General features: G+C 39.4%; 1 protein-coding gene across 1 annotated transcript in view; it reads right to left on the reverse strand.

Moving 5' to 3' along the window:
* FAF1 (Fas associated factor 1) overlaps positions 1-27925 on the reverse strand; it is a 171325-nt gene that overhangs the window by 104465 nt on the left and 38935 nt on the right. The window contains exon 7 of the mRNA XM_081868243.1: positions 22169-22274. Coding sequence (XP_081724369.1) covers positions 22169-22274 — 106 coding nt within the window. The remainder of the gene's footprint in view (positions 1-22168; positions 22275-27925) is intronic.

Raw genomic sequence — 27925 nt, forward strand, 5'->3', positions numbered from 1 at the left:
GGCTTTGAGGGTACTATAGACACTGGCATACTATGTTATAGAGGAATTCTGCACTCCCACAGTCCTGAACAATGAAATTCCATCCGTAAGAACACCGCAAGCAGATGCAACATTAAACGCGACACTATAGATGACAATTCAATGCAAAGGAAAAGGATTTTTTTTAAAAAAAAAGATGAAAATGAAATCACTCTGTACTATCCGCATTGTAATGGATCCAGAGTCAGCCCAAAGAAAATGGGAGAATATACATTTGCTATATACAGAGAGAAAGAACTAGGAGAAAGGAATACCTCACAACTAGGAATTATAGTTCATTGGTCAATAAATAAATATATTAATCTAGGTCCCTTCCAACTCTACCGTTCTATGATTCTAGATAATCATAAATTTGGGTAAGACTGATGTTGTGCATCAGTAAAAGGGGATTAAATGAGAAGGGGGAGAACCATGTGCTCTTTGCGATATAAGCACAATAATTGATTGAATAATTAAATAGTGCGCAGTTAAACTAGGGAATTAGTTACCACAAAATGTGGTGATGACCACCAATTTAGATGGCTTTGAAAGGAAATTAGAAAATTAAGGGAAAATATAGCTACAATGGCTACTAGTCATGATGACAGCAGGCCTCTGTGTACCAGATGCCGAGAACAACAGTGGGAGAGGAATATTCTCCGGGAGGGTGGGATTCAACTAATGAGTCTCACCAGTGGAAGCCCTGCACAAGGACTTCTGCTTGTGCAATGAGGCTTTCAACCTCTCCTCCCCACCCCTGGAACAGGGTGAAGGGAGGAGTGGGAAGATCATTCTGTCTGGCAAACTAAAATGCTTGGGTCGACAGAACAATCAGAAGAACATGATGCTGAAATTCTTCTCAGATGCCTCGTTTATGGGCTTCACTGTATGAAACAGGATAGTGGACTAGACAGAACTTTGATTAGATCCAGCAGGGCTCTGGTAGTATAATAGAAAAAGCTGCAGTGCACACTTTAGTAGATTTAGGAAGAGAAGAAGGAATAGAAGACATGCAGAAGATTATCCTAAAAGAAACAACATATATATAACACAATGACATGCAAAATACTAAAAGATAGTCTGAAAACATTCAAAATACATCAAGTGTATTACTATAAAGGTTATAAAAATGAAAATTTATTTCAAAAAAGAAGTGCAGGGAATAGGAGAAAGCCTTGCAATATTTCCTGTAAGCCCTTCATGCATGTGAGTGAGTGAGAGAGAGAGAGAAGGTAAGGATGCACTTCTTGTGCTCAGAGACACTGTTACTATATTCCTGTTGATTACCAGTAAACAGTAGGGAAATCTAGCACACCCCATAGTCAGCAAGGAACCTAGATAGAGGATTCAGATAGTATTCCCAGGAAGATCATAGATCAAAGAATCATAGTTAGAAGGGGCCATGAGGGTCATCTAGTCCAGTCCCCTGCAATACAGAAATCTTTTGCCAAATGTAGGGTTTGAACCCACAACTCTGAGATTAAGAGCCTCATGCCCTACGTACTGAGCTATCCCAGTTTCCAAGCTCAAGTTTCTATCACAGTATTTGCTTACAAACTTTACTAAATGGCACATAGAAAGATGCCTTATACCTATGTTCATCTAGCCCAGAATCACCTGCTCTAACTGGTAGTAAGGTCTTTCCCATCACCTGCTAATCCTTGCAACGGGAGAGGTCAAGACCCGGAACTAGAATTTTCTGCAAGCCAACCACATGTTCTAACTGCGAGCTATTGTCCCTCCTCTATGATACCTGATCACTGACAACTATTCCTTTTGTAAACATGAGGAATTATTTAGTGTAGTGCTAAGCTAAAGTCCCATAGTGGTATACTAGTCAACAGAGTTGGCACTGTGTGACAGGGGTGGGTGGTAATGTGGTCTAAACCACTGAGCCTCTTGGGCTTGCCGATCAGAAGGTCGGTGGTTTGAATCCCCACGACGGGGTGAGCTCCCGTTGCTTGGTCCCAGCTCCTGCCAACCTAGCAGTTTGAAAGCATGCCAGTGCAAGTAGATAAATAGGTACCACTGCGGTGGAAAGGTAAATGGCGTTTCCATGCACTCTGGTTTCCGTCACGGTGTCCCGTTGCGCCAGAAGCAGTTTAGTCATGCTGGCCACATGACCCGGAAAGCGGTCTGTGGACAAACACTGGCTCCCTCGGGCTGAAAACGAGATGAGCGTCGCAACTTCAGCCGCCTTTGACTGGACTTAACCATCCAGGGATCCTTTACCTTTACCTTTTACATAGTAGCTTACAATAGCAGAATGATTTGCACAAGAGAAGGCACAGGAAGCCAAGCCCAATACTTCTTGTTGCACAACCAGTTGCACAACAAGATTCCATTAGTGCGCTATTGCACTAGATTTCATACTCTGCAATCATCATCCTCACTCTTATGCTAGTGCAGCAGCCTTGTGCTGGCAGTCGGAGAACGCTGAATCCAGACCTTAATATCTGAATGAATCGGAGCATACCATGTGCATAATTTGCACCAATGTTTCTCTATATACCAAATGGATAGTTTGTATATAATTTGTGCACTGTTAACTATTTGCATAATTTGTTCAACTGCTGAATTGTTTTACTTAGCACATTATGCAACAGTAAATCAAAATATTTGAAAAACTTTGCAGATTCTTTCCAGTGCATTGGATTTTTGTCCCAATATCCACACCATGGCCTTGACAGTATATGTACCGGTATATGGTGGGAATCAAAACAGAAGCCTTTTAAGGAGATTTTTCTCACTACTGCCACCTTTTGGCAATGAAATAAGCAACCATCTGCAGATTCCATGGGAAAGTATGAAGAGGCAGAATAATTGGGGCCAAAATAGCAAAGAAACTGGGAGATCTGCCTCCTTCTAACTCCCTTCGCAGCCACCCAGAAAAGCTGTGTATTTGATGGGAAGAAATAGTGGTTATGAGACAATCTAATCAGAGCAGAATGGGAAAAGAAAAGCAGCCCCCCAGCGGTTTCCCCCAGCTGTCTTCTTAACTCTCTCGCTGCACTCCTAGGAAAGCAACTGGGTGGGGAAATTTTGATTGTAAATAGAGCAAAGTTAAGAACAAACAGAGAGACAGAAACAGAATGTGAAAGAGCTGTTGCTCCTTTTAATGTACAAACCCATGCCAGGGGCAGACATTGGTAAAATGGCGCCCTGAGCAAGGACAACATTTGGTTCTGCACCCTAAATATTGCTTTTTATGGGCCTTCTCAGTCAGTAGATACCTGTATAAATATTGGGATGATGATATTATAATTATTATTAATATTATTATTATGAGTCCCCTAGTTTGTTGCTCTGTGTAGGGGAACTGCTTACACCACCCTAAATCCAGCGCGGTCCATAACCACATTTCATGGGGGAATATGTTGAGAGCCTGAACATGTGGATCCCAGCATCTTGCCAAGTTTGGTTCTTAACATCAACTGTAAATAATATAAACTTCATTTTTTAAAAAATAATTTTGATTAACCGGCCAATCAAATCAAATTAAATCACATCACATAAATTCCGAATTACAAAGCCGAATTTTAAATTTTTTTGGGGGGACCCATATATGAAGATCCGAAGGGGGATTCTGATCATCTTCTTGCTACTGCGTTAATGTCCAAATCAGTCCAAATCAATCCAAACAGAGTTCATAATTCTACCCAGACTTATCTTGCTGTTTCCACATCACATCTTGTTCATATATTTTCTCTTTTTTCTTTATGATCTCTTCTGATAGTCTCCTTAAGCCGATGAACACCAATAATAATCCTGTGTGAATTTTTCCGTTCTTCCAATCCTCAAATCGAGATGGTTTCCATATATCATCACCTTCATAGATAACATCGCTCTTTCCATCATTCATCTCGCAAAACTGTCGCTCTTAAGTCCCACTGAGGAGTTTCACCCACAATATAAAAACAGCTCTATTTCTCTATTTCTCCTCTCAGACTTAAGTCCTCCAACAGAACTTCCCAATATGGCGACGGCATTTTTAACTGCGTCATTCCAAAGCTCTTATACATTCCATGCTTTTCTTAAAACATGCTTTGGTTCGAAAGTTTATCTCCACACAGCCTTAAATCCACAGCTTAAGTCCTTAAAACGACATTTCTGACTCGTGAGGGGAGGGGATTCTTGTTTAATCACATAAGGAAAGAAAGGAAAGTTTTTTTTCCCTCCCCCATCAGTCATTTGCCATACTGAGTCTTGGCGTATCTTCTCATGATTTCTCTTGTTCCTCTGACACGTCTTATTTTATCAGAGATCTCTTCTGTTAGCAGTCTTTACTCCCCCTTCTTCCTTGAGATATGTGCATTCCTTCATCCAAATTGTTTCTTTTGAAGTTCTTGCAGCTAGTAGCACGGATCAGGGACGGCGTTCAGGAGCACTGGAATCCCACAGGAGGGCTTTGTGCCTAGTGCCCCCATCCCCACAAATTCGGGGGTGGTATAGGGCACAGCAGGCAAGGCAGTCCCCCCCCACCATCCTGGGGGGGGGGTAGGGAGGCTAATTACTCCCATCATAGCCTCCAAATTACCTCGTGTGGGTTGGAGAGATGTTATTGTCAGCCATCTTCCGATGCGCCCCCTAGTGGCCCCCCAAAATAATATAAACTTCAGAAGAAATAAGCTGAACTCCACTCTACTAGGGCCACCAACACTATCAATGTCATCGATTCTTCTATAAAGTTTGCAACTTTCAAAACTTGTATGCACTATAAAAATATTCTCATCCAAAAATGTTAACTCTCATGCTTTTAAACAGCTCTTGGGCATGGATCGCACAGAGGCAGTTGAGGTGCTAGACCAGTGCTGGGAGGCTGGGTGGGCCAATAAACTGAAGTTGAATCTAAAAAGACAAAGGTGTTAATATGCCCTGAGTTCTCACATCCAGGAGGTGAGCAGACAGGTTGGCATTGTCCCTGGAGGCTCAGGTGCTCTCAGTGACTAAGAGTGCCTTTTTTCAGCTGTCTGGTTCCCCAACTATGGCCCCTTTTGGATGACTTGGCCACTGTTCTCCATGCGCTGCTAACTTCCAGAATGGCTTATTATAATGCACTTTCCGGGGGCTGCCCTTGAAAATGACTCGGAATCTTCAATTGGTCCAAAATGCAGTGGCCAGATTACTGGCTGGGGTTCGGATCTCATATAACCCCTGTTTTAAAGCAGCTGCACTGACTGCCAGCACGTTTCCAGGCCCAATTCAAGGTACTCGTGGTAGTGTTTAAAGCCCTAAATGCCCCCCAAACTGAACTGCCTCCTCCCCTAAAGGCCCTCTCAGGTGCTAAGATCAGTGGGGGGAAACTTCTTGGTTCTTCCACTGCCCTCAGAAGCTCAGAGGGTGGTGGCCTGGGAGAGGGCATTCTCAGTGGCAGCCCCTAAGTTGTGGAACTTCCTTCTCACAAAGATATCTAGCATCTTCATTAGGCAGCTTCCAGCAAATGCTGAAGACCCTCCTCTTTACCCTGGCTTTTGACATTTGATGCATATTTTTAGTGCCCATCTTATTTCTGCAATTTTAAGTTGGGACCTTGAAGTGAAGGGTGGGTAATTAATTGTAGTAATAATCATAATAGAAGTAGAGTGGTTCTAGACCTTTCTTGCTCATAGCCTACTGTGTTCCTATTACCTCCATCACTTTTTCCCCAGATGCAACTGCTGCAGTTGCTTATTTCATGAGGGTTGCAGATCCTTGTTATCTCTCAGTAGAGTGTTCTTTGATCCCAGATCACAATGTACAGTGGTACCTCGGGTTAAGTACTTAATTCATTCCGGAGGTCCGTTCTTAACCTGAAACTGTTCCTAACCTGAAGCACCACTTCAGCTAATGGGGCCTCCCACTGCTGCCGCGCCGCTGGAGCACGATTTCTGTTCTCATCCTGAAGCAAAGTTCTTAACCCGAGGTACTATTTCTGGGTTAGCGGAGTCTGTAACCTGAAGGGTATGTAACCTGAAGCGTATGTAACCCAAGGTACCACTGTATTTGTAAACCACTTGATAAAGCATTTAGCTTTAATGCCATAATCATTTAAGGCCCAGATATTTAAAGACCATCTCTTGCCCACTCTCTAACATCAGCTGGTGTGGTCCTTCTTTATACCTGTATCTGAAGTATGTTTGGGAAGACCACCTGAAATAATTTTAATACTCCCGGCCCTTAGAGACGTGTCTGGTAGCTTCATAGTTGACCTCTCTGCTTTGACTTATTCTGGCATGTGTTTAATCTACTTGACTTGTATTTTATCTTCTATCTAACCTACACTTAGGGTTTTTTAATATATAATTTGGATTTTTATATATCATTTAGCTGTCTTGGGTATCTTTATATAGAAATGCAAGATATAACTTGGCTTTTAAAAAAGTTAAATAATCCTATTTTTATATTCTGTCATCTTGCAACGCCTTTCAATCAGTGCTTGCAATGTCCAAGTCTTAGATTCTAAGTGCTTCATCTACCTGAGCTCTACCAGAACTGCTAGATGCTCTGCAGTTACACAGACAAATGGGTTGGAGGTGCAACTGATCACCATACATTAATCAGATCAGCTGCTTTATAGTTTGATGTTTCAAGGTCTTACACTGGGCATATGCTTCCAGAACATAAACTGTAAATAATTATTTGTTTCATTTCTGGCCCATTCTTCCCCAGAGGAATTCCAGATGGTGAATATAACCACCATATGAGAAAGGTCACCCAAAGAACACCATGGCAGAGAAGAAATATGAACCTTATATCCCCCCTTATATTCTCCCCCACTTCACCCCTGCCCAAAACACGCCCAACAGTGTCCACTACATGACCTTCTTGACAAACCAAAGACGCAGAACTTAGACAAATATTCTCCCTACCATACAACCTATCCTTCCTAACAGAGTATGCCTTCAATGCACTAATGAAAATGAACTATGGGACACGGGTGGCGCTGTGGTCTAAACCACTGAGCCTTGGGCTTGCCGATGAAAAGGTTGACAGTTCAAATCCCCGCGACAGGGTGAGCCGTTGCTCGGTCCCAGCTCCTGCCAACTAGCAGTTTGAAAGCACGTCCAAAAGTACAAGTAGATTAATAGGTACTGCTCTGGCGGAAAGGTAAACAGTGTTTCAGTGCGCTGCTCTGGTGTCAGTGTTCTGTTTCGCCAGAAGCGGCTTAGTCACGCTGGCCACATGACCCAGAAAAACTGTCTGTGGAGAAGACAAACACCGGCTCCCTCGGCCTGTAAAGCAAGATGAGCACCGCAACCCCAGAGTCATTCGCGACGGGACTTAACTGTCAGGGGTCCCTTTACATTTACCTTTACCTTTACCTTTAAATGAACTATAGATTTAAATTTGACTGTTTTACATACTTCTAAAGAATACTGGGATTGAGGGAGCATTCCCCCTGTCTTCAAAAATGGGCATATAAAAAAAAATGAAGGTTGTCTATTGTTAAGTGCATTCTTTTAAATGTCTTCAATATGCATTGTTAGAGATGTTTTATCATTACAAAAGCTTTCATCTATGATTAAAGAGTCTCAATTCATTAGCAAATTAAACATTCTGTAATACAGGCAGTCACATGTTGGCTTTGTATCATTTACGCTACACCAGCTGGACAGAAATGAATGCAATTCTGGAAGTTTGTGGGAAATGAAATGTTATTTTTACAAAACTTGAAACTCGGGTCAGAATGATAAAAAAAAATACTCAGGAGATTGCTGTAAATTGCTTGATACTACAAGCAAATGCATGTGTTTTACATGTTGCTGTTAATACTACTTGGGTTTTGCAATGATGTACCCATATTAAAAATCAATTTGTTCCTTTTCTTGAGGACATCACTTATAGCAAGTGTTAAGTTCACAACCTTATTATCACAATTATAGGAAAATTATTATTCTACCCTCCCCCCACTGATTTAAGACTAATGCTCTAGCTATTTGTGAGATACAATATTAGCATTCCTCCCTCCTAGCTTTTCTACTGTGATGACCCAGCACAAAGATGCTTGTTTTAGCTGTAGCGTCTTTGCTTTATCTACCAGGCTATGTATGGTGACAGCTGCATTTGGAAGCAACTTAAAAGAAATTTCATCTTGGTGCCACCTAATCCAGACCCTGGTACAAACAGCATGGAAGAGTCAGTGTCAAAATTAAACAATGCTGGATTTTCTAAGAACAGATGCTTTTCCCTTGCAGCTGTAAAAGTCTTAAAACAATCCTGTGCCACTCTGTCTGGTCACGCAACAACCACAAAGCAAGGCATAAATTTGGCCACTTATTGCAAATGTTTGCTGAGAGCTTTAAAAACAGTAACAGGGATTTATTGGGGGTGATTATGAGGCTGCATTACCCTTTAAATGAGCTTCGTGGTGGTTTAATCTACACCCATGATTTTTATATGTTGACAAATGAATAACTTTGCTACAAAGAGTTTTTAGGGCATTTTATTCTTATAATAAAAGCACATTTCGAAATGGGTAGGTGCAATTAGTACACTCTGATACCATCTTGGATTATTTAAGTTCTATTTACAGCTGAAAACAAAGCAGCATTCATGCCTCACAGAACTAACACTTTAGATAGAAGATAGATAGTAAGCAGACTGTTCAGATCAGAGAAAATGTGATACTAAGGTACAACTGTAATAATATTATGGTGGTAGTTTACATGTTAATGTCAGTGACTGGTAGAGCCACACTGAACTGACTCTCACCTGTGAATTGCCCTGATACCATTAATGCAATATGTCATGGTATTTAATATTATACGTATGCCCAACTAGTAAAAAGACAGCATGTTGTAAGATCAGGAGTCAGTAAAAATTTAAATACAGGCTTAAACTGATTCTCATAATGATGTTTATTTTAAAAAATATCCAGGGCCTCAGTACACTGTGGGATATTTCTTTCACATTTATCCTAACCATATTTGTTTGTTATTCTTTGTATGCATACATTTACAATACTCGACACATACACATACTTTAACTTTTAAAGCAATTAGAAATATCTCTTAATGAATACTTTCAAATTGGTGATTATTTTTAACTCAAGTTTACAGAAAACTTTTGTCAGAGTTAACAGTTCATTAGCACCTCCCTACTTATCAATATAATTGGATTGTTTGATGGTACAAAGTCATCTTCTTCTCAAATCTACTTTTAAAAGGCAAGGTGAAAAATGACCAGATTAATAAGGCTAATCATTGTTACCTAAAAGACAGTATTGGGAGAGGGGATCAACCCTCTTTTCCCTTTCTTCTCCTGTCTCCTCCCCCACCTCCTCAAGACATTATGTTTGATATACAGGCATATTTTAAAAGCACGTTGAAATAATTTAAAAATTATTATTTTATTCAGGTGTTTTTTTAATGCAAAGTGTCTACATATTTACCAAATAAAATAATAATAATGTTGTGTTATAAAATGTATCATAGAAACTTAGATTTCAAGTTTAATCTTTACACATATTTCATCTAAACACACATTCACTTACAAGGGAAATGGCATAAGTGTTGCAATTCTGACCACCCTGATTATTTGTGAACTGCAGTTGTACACTTTTATCATTTCACACTAACACCTTTTCAGAAGCAAGCATTATACTGTCAGGTTTATGTTAAAGAACATTTCAAAAGTTTTTGACTAATCGCAATACTGGCTTACATTTTTTTATTACAGTTCTCTGTAAAGAGATTAGCAAACTTAGGGCCCAAGTTAGGAGCCTTGAAGACCGAGTTGCAGGTTTTTTTTTATTATAAAAAAGCATATATCAATGATTTTTTAATATGTCCAAAAACAACATCCCTGACTATGTATTTCTAACATTAAATAACATGGCCATTTATACATAAACATGTATGATTTGGACTACGAAAAACAGGAATTTGTGCATCTCTCTCTCTCTCTCTCTCTCTCAACATATATAACTTTCTCCATGCACACACATACACATATACATACATGGAGCCATACACAAGTGCTCACAAACCAAAGACTAACAGATGTGTGACTTCTAATTAGTTATAATAATCTCTGCTTCAATGCAATTGGAAAAAGCCTCTCTTTTCATTGGAAATTAGCATCCTTTTGAGTTTTAAACTCTCCAGATACTTAAAAGTCTGATTTCTTTTTTAAAAAAAATTATGATGATGATTATTAATAATAATAAAACTGGCTTCTGGTTGGAATTTCAGACCTCTACTGTGCTAATTTTACCAAAAAAAGGAAAATATTAAATTATAATTATCCTAAACAGACACAGTCTTGTGAAACTAACCTCACATTCATATTAAAATACAAAGAGCCGACTATAATGAATTTGATTCATCCTTGGGACACAAAGCTTTACCACAGTAAACTCAGTCAACTGTTGCTCTTGCTTTTATATTCATGGTACTTAAATAGCGCACTTTAAAACAAAAAAAACCCAATTGGCTTTTCAGACATCCACCCTCCCCAAAAATAACGCACTTGAAAAACCCAAAATGATATGAAAAGGCTTCAAGGCCTCTTTTCTCCCTTTCAGAGCAGTTTTTTTTATTTCTGTTTGCAGTAATCTGCCTTTCACTTTCTCGTTGCTACAGAACAAACGAGGAGGCTCAGGACTTTGAAAAGGGGCTCAATGTGTAATGGGCCCACTAGAATTAATTTAGTTGCACCAAATCCATTGAGCACTGAAGGGGTTTCTCCCCCTCTTCTTCTCAAATCATTCCGAGTTGGACGCAGCCCCCCAGCCTTTGTAATTCTAGTAAAGCACTTAAAGTGCACAGTAGGTGTTCATCAGGACCATCTGGTCAAAAGCAAAACAAGCTGCTGATTTTGCCTTTGAATAGAATGAAGCAAGTGTGAATTAGTCTCTTCAATTAGCACTATTACAACCTGTCAAGTGCATATTGTAAAACAGGATTATTACAGTATTGGTCACCAGTGCAATTATTTACTCTCTGCCTTTTCTTGCATATAAATATGTCTTGGTTTATTAGTTTCTGATAACTGAAAATGGTTTATTTAAAAGCTACGCCTTATGAAGTAATCAGCAACACGAATTACAGGTTATGAAATATATTCTAGCAACACAATGCTTTATCTAATAATTAGAAGTGTGGTTGTTTTTTAATGCCTTTCGTTATATCAGCTTCATTGTTTCAGTTATGTATTAAAAAGTCCATAAGGATTCATGGCTGCACAGATATACCTATACCTTTAACACGCCAAACTACACCCAGACATTAGTATATTCTAAGCATCTCAGATCTGTCCCATCCAAACAGATACACATAGTGGGTTCATTACCTGCAAGGTCTCTTTTCTTACCTGCTGTGCAATGTGCTACTGGTCTACAAAATACATTTACTAATATATTCTCGTTCACACGCAGTTGTTGAAGAGTAAGATGACTCAGGGCCATGTTCACAGCCTGTTATGTTCCCTTTTTAGCATGAATTGAATTGATCTTTGAAAAGCACAACTTATCATGTTGAAACGATTTGCTAATTCTCACACTGTATTTCAAGAGTACAGTTAGGAATTCTTAAAATGTGTGCCTTGGGTATTACTTGATGATATAGGCATAATATTTCAAAACCGTCCTACAATCTACTCCTTTCGCTGAAAATACTCAGTTCTACAAGTTTAGCTTTCCTAAAGCGAAAAAGAAGTAAAAAGAAAATTTATTCATCTGTTTTAAAATATTTTTTGATTAAAAATTAATGTTCCATCCAAGTGGTACAACTAAGGGCCAGGATTAAACAATCATAAAGGTGATTCAATAAAGTCAATAAAGTTTATACACTTTGTCTCTCTTGAAGAGCATATCCCATGTCAAATGGTAACCAGCTTTGGAAACTAAAGAGTGACATTCAACTAAGTTTTACTCAAGAGTAGAACTACTGAGATTTATGTCCATAACTTAGTCATCTTCATTAATTTTAGTGGGCCGACTGAATAAAACTTAGCTGAATAACATTCTGACAGATTTCCAAAATCGATTTGTGGTATGGCAATATTGGGGGAAGGAGGGTTCTGCTGTTCAAAGAAAAAACCACAAATTTTTCCTTTCTTTTTGGATACAGTCATGGAACACAAAGACTTATTACTGGTAAATTTTAAAAAGGCAATATACAAAACTATATTTTTTAATATTGTTTTATGCCCCTATGTCCAAGGGTGGGTGTTGTCATATACTTGTTGAAGCAACTCTTTGCACACAGAACCTAGCTGAATGGGAAATAGGCACAAACCAACTCCTTTTAATGTAATTACCCTGCCAGATTCAGCACCAGGATACTGCATGTAAGCCCCATTTGGTTACTATAAATAGTGCTGACCAGCTGTTTGGCATGGTGAGAGACTAGACTTAGTCTTGTAAATTCTTTCCTCTCTGCTGAGTAAACCGGTATCTTATTAGGGTACCCACATGCAGTGCTGGCTGGTGGGTGTGAGCACCTATGTAGATTTGGAGTTGGCACAGAGTCTTTGCTGTTAAGGAGCCTTACTTACCCTTACCTGGGTAAGTTGAATGTCGAAACCCCAGATATTCTTCCAATTACTTTGTGTGCAGATTAGGTCTACTTTTCAATACATTGATTGGCTTATTGCTAATATCTATATTTTCTACAAATATGGCAAAAGAACATGAAAAAAATAAAGTTCAAGGTCTGACGCAGTTTCTACAAACCAATACAAATCATTTTCTGCCATTGAATGTTATTTCATAAGAACTATTTTATACTGACATCCTAGCACAGTTCAGATCAACGAAACCAAACAAAAATGATCTCTGATCTACAGAAGCTCCAGTCAATGGCAGGGATCCAATAAAATTATTAGCTATCATCCATGTAGGCACAGGGGGTTCCAGCTACCATCTTCCCACCAGAGCTACCACCCCTTGATAGTTAGGAGATCCTTTAGGAGCAGCATTCCTTTATACAGGAAGGACTGCACACACAAAAAATCCAAATATACAAAAAACAAAACAAAAACACTCTGTACCACAAACAATGTATCTATGGTTTCTGATGTAGTTTATGGAACTTTGTCAATACCACTTTAAGACATTCGTTTTTCATAAGTCTCAAATAATCATATTGTTATTCTCTTTTACCACCCCCCCCCACCTGTTAAGAGTCAATGATGTCATGTAAATTTACTAGATTGATACAGGATAATAAGTGGCAGGTAGGTTGGTGGCCAAATAAAAAAGATACTATATCCGTGAGTGTAACACATAACGCAATACCCAGTTAATCCAGAATTTCTACCATCCTCCAGTTCTTTACTCACAATGGTCACATGAAAACAAAGTTTAATAATCCAGGTTATGCACCACATGCAGCATGGACCTACATGCAGGCAGCCCCTTTTCTGCCACTTCACTCTTCCCATTTCATCAGTAGCAAAACAAACCTGAATTTGATACTTAACCATAGCTTCCCCATTCTGCAACCTCCTATTGGTCTGAAACATTGAGCAAGGTGGCATACAGCATACCATCACCATTTTCCCCCTTCACACCCACCCACTTGGTCTGATCTTCTTATACACTTCAACAATTTGTTGATGTTCCATCATGTGTTGCACCATGTCAAACGCTGTAATTCAGATGCAGCCCCCATGTTCTCTGACAGTGAATCCTCATCTAAATATCTTGAGCCTGCACTCAAACTCTCATAGCTCTTGAATCTGCTGGAAAATATCTTAAAATATGTCTTTAAGAAAAGACATTGAGTTACCAGACTTATTAATGTAGAAGATCAAAACTTTTTAGTAAGGAGTCGCTTTGCATCACCCTAAACAATTTATTCTCCGTAGGGTCCCTTTGGAAGAAGGTAAAATCCAATGCCATTAAATGGCTGCATTGACAAATTCCCTACAGATGGGAAACCATGCCATTCAATGGTTGCATTGACAAATTCCCTACAGATGGGAAACCTTGCTTGAGGATATAAAAGCTCACTAGGCTTTGGGCTTTGTTAGACCAACACTTGTCATTCCTGGGAGCACTTTCAGTTCTGCAGTACCTGACTCTAACCTACAGTAGCTACTTAGAACTTGCTGTAGACTGATCTGTTTGAGTTTATTGATTTGTTTGAATCATTTATAGCTTGCTTTCCCAGAAACTCAAGAATCCCAGAAACTCAAGAACTTAAGACGGCTTGGCCACAGTGATCCATGCTCTGGTAACTTCCAGATGGGACTACTGCAATGCGCTCTATGTGGAGCTGCCCTTGAAGACTGTTTGGAAGCTGCAACTAGTGCAAATGCAGCTTCCAAAGATTTGCACCAGTTGTCAATTCACTAAGAGGTGCAATTTAAAGTATTAAATTTGACATAAACAACTTAGGTGCAATTATATGAAGGAGTGCCTCCTCCCATAACCAGCCTCGGTGCTAAGATCAGCAAGGGAGGTTGAACCTTCTGTGGTTTGAGTGGTGTGGGGGGGTCCTTCTTTGTGGTGCCCCCCAGACTGTAGAAGGACCTACCCTATAAGGTGCACACTGCACCATCACTGTATGCTTTTGACAACTCATCAAGATGCATCTCTTTACTCTTTTGGTTGAGTGAGTGCCTTATGTTCTTCTGCACTGCTGGTTGCTCTGTACTGCTATTTTGTTATTCCTCTATTAATTATTTTTATAGTTTGATTTTAGGATTATAATTGTACACTATGCTTATTTTAATTCTGTCCCCCCAGAAAACCCACCCTAGGGCCATTTGGTGAAAGGCACGCCATACAGTAAGTATGAATAATAATTGTCTAAAGATACAATTTGGTGTTACTTAAAGATAGAACAAAAAGTATCTACTGATTTCTAATTGTCCCAGCTCAATTCATAGCCTAACTGGATAGCTCAAAAGTCAAACAGAGAAGTCATCCTACAGTTGAAAAAGGGAAACCATAGTCCTCCAGATCCTGTTTGGCTCCAAGTCATCAACCCCAGCCAGCATGGCCAATAGTCAGGAGTCAGGAATGATAGGTTCTCCATCCCTGCCCTACAGCCTCAGGGCCACTACTACAAAGGAACTGTTCCAAGCCATATGAAGACTTATCAAAGTGGTTGGACAGGACAACCATTCTCTGGAATTCTATGCACAAACTTCTTATCAGGTAATTCTTTCTTTAGCTGAAAATTTGTGGGTTTTGAGGCGGGTGAGGGAGACCTGAACTGCTTTTCTACCCTATTTTATCAAAAAGGTATGACTAAGATGCTGGTTAGGGAATGATGGCCATTAATATTCTAAATAATCCATTAAGGCAAATAAATAAAACATTTCTTAATATACTGGATATGGACAGGTAAACCTTTACATCCTTTCTATACTAGAAGTGCCTGTGGCCATACACAAACCTGAGACAATACCTATCAAATCAGAATGGGAAAGTATTATTTACATGGCCACCACAATGAAGTATCATCATCTAGAAATGCTTCAACTGACTTTTGAGATCTAAATATGACTTGCACATCCCACCTTATCAGCATCACTTCAAATATGAAGACCTATCTGTAAAACCAAGATTGGCTTGATTGCCCCTTTTGTGAAGCAGATGTTGGATCACTGTGAAAAATTAATGAATCCCATTATTCTTGAAACTTAGTAACACCATGAACCTGCCCCTCTTATCCTGTTAAAGATGTAATTTTGGGAATCCCCTATACCCCAAACTTAGCAGCTAGTGAAATAGTTTTGAATGATTTACAGAGTTGTTTTATGGGTGCTGTTTTTGTTCTTTTTACTGATAATTGTATTGCTTTATTCTCTCTGGAAATTGCTTTGAGGGTTTAAAAAAAATCAAGGGCTATATAAATTTTATGAAATAAACAGTTCTTGATATAAGAAATAGGCTGACATGGTGTAAAAACTGGAAGCCTAATGCACCTTCTTCCCCAAGTCAAGTCCTCCATCAGCTTTAGTGTTCTAGCCCACCTGGAAAGCAGCTAGAAGAAACAATCTGAAACCAAATCAGCTACCACAGTTTTTTTCTGAGTCTTTGCCTCTTAAATAACTCCCTCTCAACCTTAGGTGAGGAGCCTAAGAAGCCCTCCAAATGCACTATGATATAAGATGATGAGATGATATAAAAGAGACCTATCAGTCCTGTTGCTCTAAAGGTGCAGTAACTAGTTAAAGAACATGAAACAGATAATGAGAATAAATGGACAATTTCCCAACAAAACCATGTAACAAATCGGGTCTCACAAGGAAACATACTGGGACCCGTGCTTTTAAACTTGTTCATAAAAGTTCTGGAGTTACGGCCGAGCAGGAAGATCACCAAGTTTGCTGGTGATGCCAAATTGTTCAGGGTGGTAAAAAACAAAGGGGGATTTCTTCCAGTAGCACCTTAAAGACCAACTGAGTTAGTTCTAGGTATGAGCTTTCGTGTGCATGCACACTTCTTCAGATACATGCACACGAAAGCTCATACCTAGAACTAACTCAGTTGGTCTTTAAGGTGCTACTGGAAGGAATTTTTTTATTTTGTTTTGACCATGGCAGACCAACACGGCTACCTATCTGTAAAAGGGGGATTTGTGAGAGCTCCAAAAGGATCTTTCCAAACTTATCAAATGGGCATTAAAATGGTAAATGAAAATCAATCTAAGCAAGGGGGAATCCTAGCTTTGCATAAAAAACTAGTAGGGTCTGAACTGGCAGTTACTGACCAGGAAAGAATGATTGGAGTCATGGTAGATATCTTGATGAAAATGTCAACCCAGTGTGTAGCAGCTGTGAAAAAGGCCAAGTCCATGTTAGGGATCTTTAGAAAGGGATTGAAAACAAAACTGGCAATATCATAATGCTGTTATACAAATCCATGGTGTGGCAATTCTGGCGTGTACAGTTCTTCTCACCTTACTTTAAAAAGAATATTGTAAAGCTGGAAAAGGTGCAGAAAAAGGGTGACCAAAATATGGGATTTTTAGTTTAGAAAAAGTGGAGTAAGGTGGGGGATGACATGATAGGCAGGTATAATATTATGCATGGCATGGAAAAAAGGAATATTGGAAGATTCAAGACACACAAAATGAAGTACTGTGGAATTTGCCACCATGGGATGTAGTCACTCAACTTGGCTGACTTTAAAAGGTGTTTAGAAATATTTGCGGAAGATTCAGCTACTAACCATAATGGTTGTCCCCTACTGCCAGGATCATAGATGGCATGCTTCTGAATACAAGTTGCTGGGGGGGGGGGGCACAACTGGGGATAAGACTGCTTAACTCAGTCCCTGCTTGTGGTGTCCCCTAAGCATCTGATTGGCTACTGAGAGAGGAGGATGCTCAATTAAATGGGCTTCAGTTTGATCCAGCAAAGCCTTTCCTGACATTATGGTCTATAATGTGATCTAGGCCAACAAAAGGCAACACTGATGTTGCTGGATTACATTTATGATCATCCCTGACCACTGGCCATGCTGGCTGGGAGTTGTACCCCAACATCTGGAGAGAACCATGTTGTTCACTTCAGGGCATTATTCAACTAAGTTTTACTCACAGTGGACCCATTAAAATTAATGGCTCTAACACAATCCTGCTCATTAATTTCAGTGGGTGTACTCTTGAGTAAAATTTGGTTGAATGCCATCCCTAGTCTAGACAATCCCTTCGAATCTGCTCAAATCCCCTTTTGTAACAGGTAATGATCCAGAGATGTGAGTATTCTCTCTCCTGCACATTTTTTGTTCTCTTATCCTATCAATCCTCTTTGAGCAGCCTGAAAAGAGTTCCAAATCCCTCCACAAGTCAGGAACAAGTAGTAGATTGGATAACTTATATACTATAGGCCTTTCTCTTATATTTACACTTGAAGTTGCCCCTGATGACCTGACTTAGAATGGTTCATCTTAAGACTTTCCTTTTTCTATATTCCATCCTAGATTTGGACCAGCTGCTACTGGGTATGACATCTCTTTCTCAAGCCCTAGTGTATGTTTCATGGACATCAGACTTTCAGATTATCTAGCTAAACTGCAGTTTACATTCTTAATTCTTAAAAGCAGCTGGAAATCACAAGCTGAAACACTTTTAAAATGAATTAAACTGATTTCTATATGCTTGTTCCCCTTACTATTGTTTCCCTTAATATTCGGAGGCTAAAATAACTTGAAAGAAAAAGATGCTCCAATTTGACATAAATCAGAACTTCTCTTTTGACATGTTTTTAAGTATTGCTGCTTTGAGTTTTAATCCTGTTCCAGAAAGTCAATGTGATATATTCATATAAAACAATTAATTTAGTTTTAGAGAAATCCCATTATGATACCCAGTATGCATATTTGTTATTTAAAAAACAAACCATCACCACCAAGGAAGCAGGTTCACTGTTTGGAGCTTCTGAAGAGAAAATACACTGAACATCACAACTTTGTTTCATGAAATTTTACTCTGATAGGAAATGGTGATAACTCCCACGTGTTATCAAAGTATAGTGCTCTAGTCTACACAGTTGTACCAATATATCCTTCTATGGTGGTAATTCCTATGCCCCATTCTATCTTCTGCCATATAGCAAGAGTGCCAGACATATAGCAGTGATTCAAGTGTTACCTTGTGCTTTGTTACAAGGGATGGAGAGAGCGGCTGCCTATGCGCTACTGCAACACTAACATGTTTATATGCCGAAACTTAAATCATGTATCTATCCTGCTGCAAGTGTTAAGGATTTTAAAAAACACACTTATGAAATGGAAACATAGAACTCATAAATTACAAATAGATACGCATTTCATCATCCTCCCATAGTTTCACCCTAAATAAATAAATAAATCTGAAACTTGTGACAAAGATTGTTTCCAAATTTTGACTCCTACTCTCTCGCCCACTTCCTTTTCCACAGCTCTGAGGCAGAGCATCTCCTCTGCGTGCAGAAGATCCCAGGTCCAATCCCTGACATTTCCAAGAAGGGCTGGGAAAGGCCCCCACCTGAACCCCTGGACAGCTGCTACCAGCTAGTGTAGACAATACTAACTTAGATGGACCAATGGTCTGACACGATGTAAGACAGTTCCCTACAGTCCCAGTTTTAGAGATCCTGCATTAACTGATGTTTCATTTGAGCACCATGAACTGCTAATTAAATCTTTTATCAAAGGAGGGAGATATAAAACCATTTAACACACACTACATCTTGCCATTCTGAAATTTACTGGGAGAAGACAACCCAAATAAAACATGTGTTTTTGTCAACCCCATCTATATTCTAAGACTGTGTCTATGCAGCAAGAATGCACAGTTAAAAGACCTCCAGTTAACATAAGACTTTAATTTTCAGCTAGGCTGGTCTCATACCTAAATTCAGGACCAGCATAGGCTCTGCAGTCTACCAGTGCATAAAGTTACCATAGTGTCACCTTGCATCACACTCATTCTTAAAAACAGACTCTTTCTCTTGAACCATAGTGCCAAACTGGGAGCAGAAGGAACTCTCATGCAAATGTTTCTTAATTTTTTTTAGCCACTCTCTTACCAGGATTTCAATTTCAATTCATTTGTTTCTTTATCACTCTTCAATGTGCATTCCAAAAGGAAATCAAAGTGCCTGAAACTAGGGGAGGAATATAAATTCATGTCTACCAATCTAACAGATTTATCATTAGCTCACTACAAAAATATTCATGACCCTACTTAGTATGGAAAAATAAATTTAAAAAGTATTGCTTGCCAGTCATTCAGGCATTAAAATACTCCTAAATATTCCAAGTAACTGAGTCTGGAGAGACAGTTGCATCCAATAGTTGTCTTGAGGCCTGAAACATTCCTAGAATGTTAAGTATTTCCTTTAATAATTGATGTAGACATTTTGAATCTTTCTGCATAGGATATCAGGTGTGAGTAGATTGCATTAACACTGCTTAAACATTTCAACTTGTCAGTATGGCCAACTCGATTTCTGAAATATTTGCAGTATTTTCCCATCGAAACAGTAATAAAGGTAAAATAAATATATGCCACTGCTTTATAATCACTGAACATTAATGAATATTTTATGTCTTTTTAAATCTCCCTGTTTAATTTTAAAGGGTGAAATTAAGTCTCCTTCACGCAATATGCCAATTATCTGAAAATCAAACAATAACTCAGCCATTATACTCCTTTTTGTTAATATACGGGAAGCTAATTTGAAAACACGGGATAGCATTTTTAGAGAATAATTGAATAGTCCTTCCTGCCCTCTGGTGGCCGACAACTGCAACTTGCACATGTTCAATTACTGCCGTATAACAAAGTATATGTAAACTTGTGATATTTTTTAAAAACCCACATTTGAATGGAAACAGAAGAAATGACAAATTTACCCGTAACAACTTCAGATAATAATGTTTTAAATAATTAACACTTCCTTTCACAGAAGGCAACTGATTCTGTTTAACTGCTAATGCGCAAAACGTTAATTCAAATTTTTGAGCTGAAATGCAAAATAGAAGTCTACAGTTTAGATCTCTTTTGCACACAACCACGATGTTCATTAAAAAGAAAAGGAAAACAGAAAACAGCCCACAACACAAATTGCTTTCTGAGATTCTTCACTATAGGAAGCAGTTTAGTATGCAGCACTGGGATGGGGTGTTTTCCAAAAAGGGGCAAATGCCTCTGAGCATCATACTGCTATTTTTTGCAGTACATCAATTAATTCCTAACCTTTACTTGGCTTCTTATGGGCAAAACCTATATCTGTATGAATGCTGCTTTATTCAATGAGGCACTCCCCAACTAATGTGAAAATCCTCAACTGGTCAAATAAAATATGATCAAGTCAGATCTAGAACCTGATTCTTGCACCCATCACACATTCTGCTGAAATTAATGTGATCTTAACAGACAGTAGATTTGGGGATTTCATCTTAAAGACCCCACGTATTAATCCTTGTTAGCACTGAACAATTTCATTTGGCATGTAGGAATTGTCAGACAATGCTACAATTATCAGAGGAGGACAACAATCACAACAGATCTAATCTAATTGTTTTCCTAATTCACTGGAATCCCAAATTTAGTTTATTTGTAAGGCCACTGTTCATCAGAAGCAGTTGCTACAATGTACTGAAGGCAATGTGATAGGATACAAGCATTCGGACCTATTACATGATATTGTAGGGTCCGTCAAGGCCAATAAAAACCAATTTGATTATTCATTTGTAACTTGCTTGCTTCTAACTGAAGCTAAAAACAATATTAATTAATGCATTCTGCACTGACAAAGTTCCACATACAAGGTTTGATTGCCTACATTCTTAAAGTTGCTGAGAGTCAAAAAGTTGATGTTAAAACAGCAGAGATTTGCTTTTAGTATTACAAGCACTAGTGCTAAAATCAACTCAAAATAAGAAACCGTGGAAAAACTGCTAACGTCCAAGCATCATGCATGGAGGTCTGTGCATACATAGAAGAGTCTTTAGAGTTGTCCCATTGATGCCTTCAGAAAGGCATTGATGTATACAAAGTGATCTGCGTTTAAAGGTGTTTGGCTTAATATCACAAGAAAATATTCAAGAGAAACACTTGATTTTGAACTGGATAGAATAATGCATTACAAATGGGTCGTGATAAGCACAAGAAACAGCGAAGCAAGTTATTTGATTTTAATATACAATGTTATGGAACAGACAGGGATTTCAACTTTTAAAATAGAGGGCAATGTCTATTTTCGGAAGTATATCTGCCTTTCAAGGATCAATCAGCAAGGGACTGTTCTTTGCAACATCACCCCTTGCTGGCTGCTTTACAGAATAACAGTGGTATCATTTTTAAAAAGACACCACTTCTCTGCCATTCCACACAGAGCCGAGATGACACAACACAATGGCAGTGTGTTTGACACAAGGAATATACAGGAAAACACAGTAGTATATATAATCAAAAAAGAAAGCAGGGGGAGCCTAACTAGACAACACTAGTTCGTCTCTGGCAATGCATTTTGCTACTAAAATGCAACATGGAACAAATACACTACTGCTTTGGGCTAAAATTAATGCAAATTTTATATGTAGGTCACACCATCTGATGTACCTACAGTAATCTTTCATCATCCAGTTAATTAAAAGCTAAAAACTTAATAACGAAACACGAAAGGAAGTCTGCAGCCTGAATACATAAGCCCTCTTTAACAAAGCTGACATTAGTTATAATGAGCTACATTTATTCTTCAGCTGTGAGACAGAACTCACCTCCTGAATGGTACTGCTTCCTGAGAAGTTGAGGTTGTACTCCCGCTGGACTTCTCGATGGGTGACGATCAGCATGAAGTTTTGATTTAATGATTCCTGCAGGGCACTGAAAGGGTTGAAAGAAAAACAAGAAAATCAGGAGTGAGCATGTTCTAGCTTGCTTTACATTTAGCTGCGAAAACCCCAGGAGTACCCTAAACTCAGCAGAGACAAGCCCAGGCACAATGTTATCATCGCTTTCTTTTTTACTCTTAAAGGCAAGGAAGCATACAGCAAATAACCAAGGGGGCTAACCTGTTAACTCCTTCTCTCCTAAGGTGGCTGAAGCGCCTAAGGCTACATTTTAACTCCTTAGAATTTTCACAACTCAACTGCTATTGCCACAGTGTTCAGCTATATTTAACCATATATATTTATTGAAACTGATATGTTAAAACTATATCCTCCAAAACAATGCCTAAATAAACTGATCACACATAATTTTTATTAAAGAAAATAAATATATGCATATATAAACACTTTATTTTATTTCTAATTTTGGCGCACTGCCTTTTTGGCAGTTTTGTATAAGATGATGTATCATCTTAATGTGTTCTGATGTTACCTTACAGCAAGTTGTAGCCAATGGCTGTGGGTATGCAAACACACACATGGGGGGGGGCATGCATGACCATATTTTTCAGCAGACTTGGCAGATGTTAACAATCACTGCTAAAGTAGACTTTTCATGACGCCAGTGGGCAGTGTTCGAAACTCCCATTGTTCTAGGAACATTTTGCGACAGAGAATTTCATTAGTGTGAGCAGTTTCTGAGCTCTGGGCGCAGTACTGCACTTAAGATTTCAGATTAAAACTGCAGAGTGGAAGGAAAAGAGGGTCTTTTTCTGTGTCTCCACTTCCATCTATTCTCTGAAGACTGGAGAAGAGACCCTCTTAAGAAGACTGGGGGGTGGGCAGAGAAAGGGTTAGACCATGTGAAAAATGAACTGCAGATCATTCATTTTCAGCTTTGCATTCTTGCTATAAAAAAGTGTGCCTAGACATTCAGTTGTTGTGTAGGTTTTTAAGGTGCCATTTAGCTCCTACCTTTCATATCTCAGTTTCTAACACTACCAGTGGGAAATGTTACAAATACTTGCATTTACTAGTAAATCTCAAGAAACACTGTCAAATGACCAAATCCCATTCCCATTTTCATAGATTACTAGTTACTGCAGATGTTTACCAAGGCAGGCTAATTGGCGAAATGAATTTGGTGTTTCTTTTCAGGCTTATAATTTTATCTCAACTACTGCATCTTCATTATCCATTTTCCAAATGTACATGGTTCCAAATGTACATGGTCCATTTCCATTGACATGGTTAATCTGTACCAGAAGCTAGACCCCATGGCAGAGTATGGACTATCAGTGCTTAATTTATATATTTAGAACATTTATAAAATGCTTCATCCAAAAGACAAACAACTACCTCTCCACATGGTGTAGAAAATCAAATTATAGATAAAACAACTAAGATCCATACATGACCACCATCATTAAAAGCAAAGATAAAATCAATAAAACTTTTAAAACACATATACCGTATTTTTCGCACCATAGGACGCACCGGACAATAGGACACACCTTGTTTTAGAGGGGGGAGAACAAGAAAAAAAAATTCTCCGCCTCTCTGCCCAGTGCCCCTTCAGCGAAGCGGCAGGAGGCGCTGCGCAGAGAGGGGGAGAATTTCCCCCCTCTTGTTTTCCCGCTTTAAAACAAGGTGCCGTTCAGGCGGCTACCTTGGAAGCCTGGAGAGCGAGAGGGGTCGGTGTACACCGACCCCTCTCACTCTCCAGGCTTCAGGTTCCTTTCGACCTGCTCTTTGTGGCTGGCGGGGGAAGCCCCCCACCAGCCCCAAAGAGCAGGTCAGGGAGCAGCGGAAAGGCGCAGCGGAGAGGCTGCTGCCATAGTCACACGTCACCTCTCCAGCTGGGAGAGGGTCGCAGGGCTATGGCTTCTTTAGTCCCTCGTGCGCTCTCCCAGCTGGAGAGGTGGCGCGCGGCTAAAGAGGATCCTGCCATAGCCGCGCGTCACCTCTCCAGCCGGGAGAGGGTTGCGGGGGCTTCTTTTGCCCCGCACGCGCTCTCCCGGCTGGAGAGGTGACACATGGCTAAAGAGGCTCATGCCATAGCCGCGCGTCACCTCTCCAGCCGGGAGAGGGTCGCGGGGGGGCTTCTTTAGTCCTATGGTGCGAAAAATACAGTAAATCATGTGTCCGGATTGGCTTGCCGAAACAGAAAAATTTTCAGCAGGTATCTAATGCAGGCACCCCCAAACTCGGCCCTCCAGATGTTTTGGGACTACAACCTCCATCATCCCTAGCTAACAGGACCAATGGTCATGGATGATGGGAATTGTAGTCCCAAAACATCTGGGGGGCCAAGTTTGGGGATGCCTGATCTAATGCTTGCTTTGGCTCATTTTCTTTCCTTACAGGGCTAGACAGCATGTCCCCTTTTGGCAGGTATAAAGCACATGAGAATGGCAAAAAGTGTTTATTCATCAATGGACTGCAAGACTGCAGCATTCAGGATCGGGCCACACATGCTGGTGAGTGAATCATATTGTCTTGAACCACCTTGCACAGATTCAAACCAGCTTCAGGCCCCAGTTTATGAAGCTGACTTGTTTCCACTAACCATAGTTACAATTAACCACTGTTTGGGGTTTTGGACAACACACTAAACCGCAGTTACTCCCCCAAAAAAGTAAAAGCTTCTGACCACCTCCTTGTGGCAGGTCTGGAGGTGGAAGAGACAACTGCAAGAGCCTGAAGGGAAACTGGCTCATTCTCTAACACTAAAGCATAGGATAGAAAAGTGTGGTACACAGTGGTTCCACCAGCAAAATGTATTTGAAGTTCACCATAATAAATCCTCCAACTTCACCAGGATTCTCTGCTGGTGTAAAGCAAGACAATAATTGGTCTTTCTTTAATTAATTAAATCAACATGTATTATGCTGGTTAGAGGACAAATTAGATTATACTGTAATTTGTCCAAGTGAGAACTCAGCATTAGAGGAAGTGCCTTGCCTAATGAATGCATAGTGAGCATCACTGATTTAACTCTAATAAAACTACCCATTAAAATACTTTCAGAGTGGCAAAAAAAAAAAAAAGCAGCAACCACTTCTTGACCAGCTTGTACTATATATTTGTTATAAGTATTTAGAACAATATTAAGAATTAATATATTTATTCTGCCTGATTATAGCAAGGAAGAAGCAAAAATGTACATCTTAGTAGAATGGGTTTATTGTACACAATTTTAAATTGGGAAGTACTTTCTGGGAAATGCCACTCATTTCTTATCTGTTATTTTGACAGTTATTTTGCTCATATCCAACACAAATGATGCACATGTAAAAGCAGGTTTCCATAAGGATCTCCTTTTTGAATAATAAGCTATACATGGCCAAGGGATAAATTACATGAACAGTTCTCAGCACTAAATCTTTACATCTTGGTTCCACAGATACTGGAAAGATCCGTTGCTGCTTATATGATCACCTGTTGGGAAAGCAGGGAGCCAGTTTCTTTACTTAGATTATTCAATTTAGGAATCCAGATCCCCTTTCTTTCCCCTACTTCTCTTTCCATTCCAATGCTGTCAAGCATCATTTTGATATCTAGACATGGCTCTAAGACACTGATGAACACCCCACTGATAGCTACACATATATCTGCACGGCTCTGTTACATATCCAGAGTTTGATACTTACATATGGTATAAACATTTGTTGCCTCAGCCCAAACCTGCTGCAGCCCAAAGGACTCAAGATTACATTTTTAAAAGTAAGAATTCTACAAGATTTCGGAAATGCAGGATACAGCTGTAAACATCCCTTCATTCACATGCAACCACATTTTGAGAAGTACTCAAGTGTTCAGCTTCTCAGACAACAAGGTATGACCCAATGGACACTGGAAAAGCCAGGCACTTAAGACCCAACTAGACATGGCAGTATTTGTACCAATACAATTAATGTAAAATGGCAGATATGAGACATTGTCTTGGAAACCTGGACAATGGAGGAGAGGAGAGAGAGACAGACACAGACACAGAGAGACTGTCTCTCTGCCACAATCCTAACAAAAGGCTAAAACCAATGGAATACTTCATTTGAAGCATCAGAAAGGAAATTTTTGTTCGTACCAGACAGGGACAGAAACTCTTTTTTAGCAAAGTGAGAAAGGCTGGGATACAATGTAGCCAACAAATGCACTGGCTACCAATTATTTTCCAGAACCAATTCAAGGTGTGATTTTTATCTTTAAAGCCCTTCAGAGCTTGGGACTCCCACATATCTAATAGGCTGGTATAAGGAGATGAAGCCTAACTGTTGCCTATGTAGGATCTGATTTCTTTCTGCAGGGCCTGTAAGACAGAGTTGTTCCGCCTGGCCTTTGGCTTGGAGCCAATTTGATTCCCTCCCTCCCTCTCTCTTTTTTTTCTTTTTTCTTTTTTCTTTTCCTTCTCCTCCTGCGATGAGGCTACATTTTAATATTTTAATGTTCCATTATTTTAATGTTGTATTTTATTTTTGTTTTTAAGTTTGTAATCATTCATCTTGTTTTTATTATTGCTTGTAAGCCGCTCTGAGCCCGGCCTTGGCTGGGGAGGGTGGGGTATAAATAAATTATTATTATTATTATTATTATTATTATTATTATTATTATTATTATGTTATTGGGCACACTTCCTGTATCATATGTCTGTACATGCAAAGTTGAGGTCATTGCACCTCAGAATGCGGCCTTTACTGTAACTTATCTGAGGCTCCAGAATTATCTCCCCATGGGGGTTCTGAGCTGCTCTGGTCTTTAAACTTTTCAGAGAGGGCATAAAGCCTCATTCCCCCCGAAGATGTATGGTATCTCTGTGGACAGAGTGGCTGTCTGTTGCTGACTCTGTAACAGTATTACAGATATATCTGTTTTTCTGTACACCTCAAGCCCAGAGCAGCTCACTCAATCTCCATCTCCATAATGCCTCACCCATTCCCTGACACACCAGTCACTACATACATTACTATGTAATTCTGATTGTGCTGTAAATATCATCAAATTAAATGGAGCTTACACTTTACAGTAAGTGGGTGTAGGTTTACAGCCCAAAAAAGCAAGAGTATTTTGCTTCAGCTGCTGATAAAAATAAGAAAAAAAGCAGTAAGTCAGTTTAATTTTTCCATGGTTATCCTACAGCTAAAGTAGCTTACCTTTAGATGTAATATAACACCCATCATCCCTGGCTATGCGGGTTAAGGCTAATGGGAGTTGGAGTCCAACAATAAATGGGAGGGCAGCAGGTAAGCCAACATTATCACTACCGTGTTTTTTGAGACTCATTTCCCTCCTACAAAGTAAGGGGAAATGTGTGTGCGTCTTATGGAGCGAATGCAGGCTGTGCAGCTATCCCAGAAGCCAGAACAGCAAGAGGGATCGCTGCTTTCGCTGCGCAGCGATCCCTCTTGTTGTTCTGGCTTCTGAGATTCAGAATATTTTTTTTCTTGTTTCCTCATCCAAAAACTAGGTGTGTCTTATGGTCTGGTGCATCTTATAGAGCAAAAAATACGGTATGTTTTGATTCAGGTGTGTTCTTTTATGGTTTTCACTGTACAAAGGGGAATTTTTCTGCGTGATCATGATTATGGGGAAACTGGAATACATACAGAAAATCTAAGTTGGCTTTTTATTAGTATTATTATTTTCAAG

This window comes from Podarcis erhardii (genome assembly GCF_964252035.2).
Source record: "Podarcis erhardii genome assembly, chromosome: 6".
NCBI classification, from domain to species: Eukaryota; Metazoa; Chordata; class Lepidosauria; order Squamata; family Lacertidae; genus Podarcis; species Podarcis erhardii.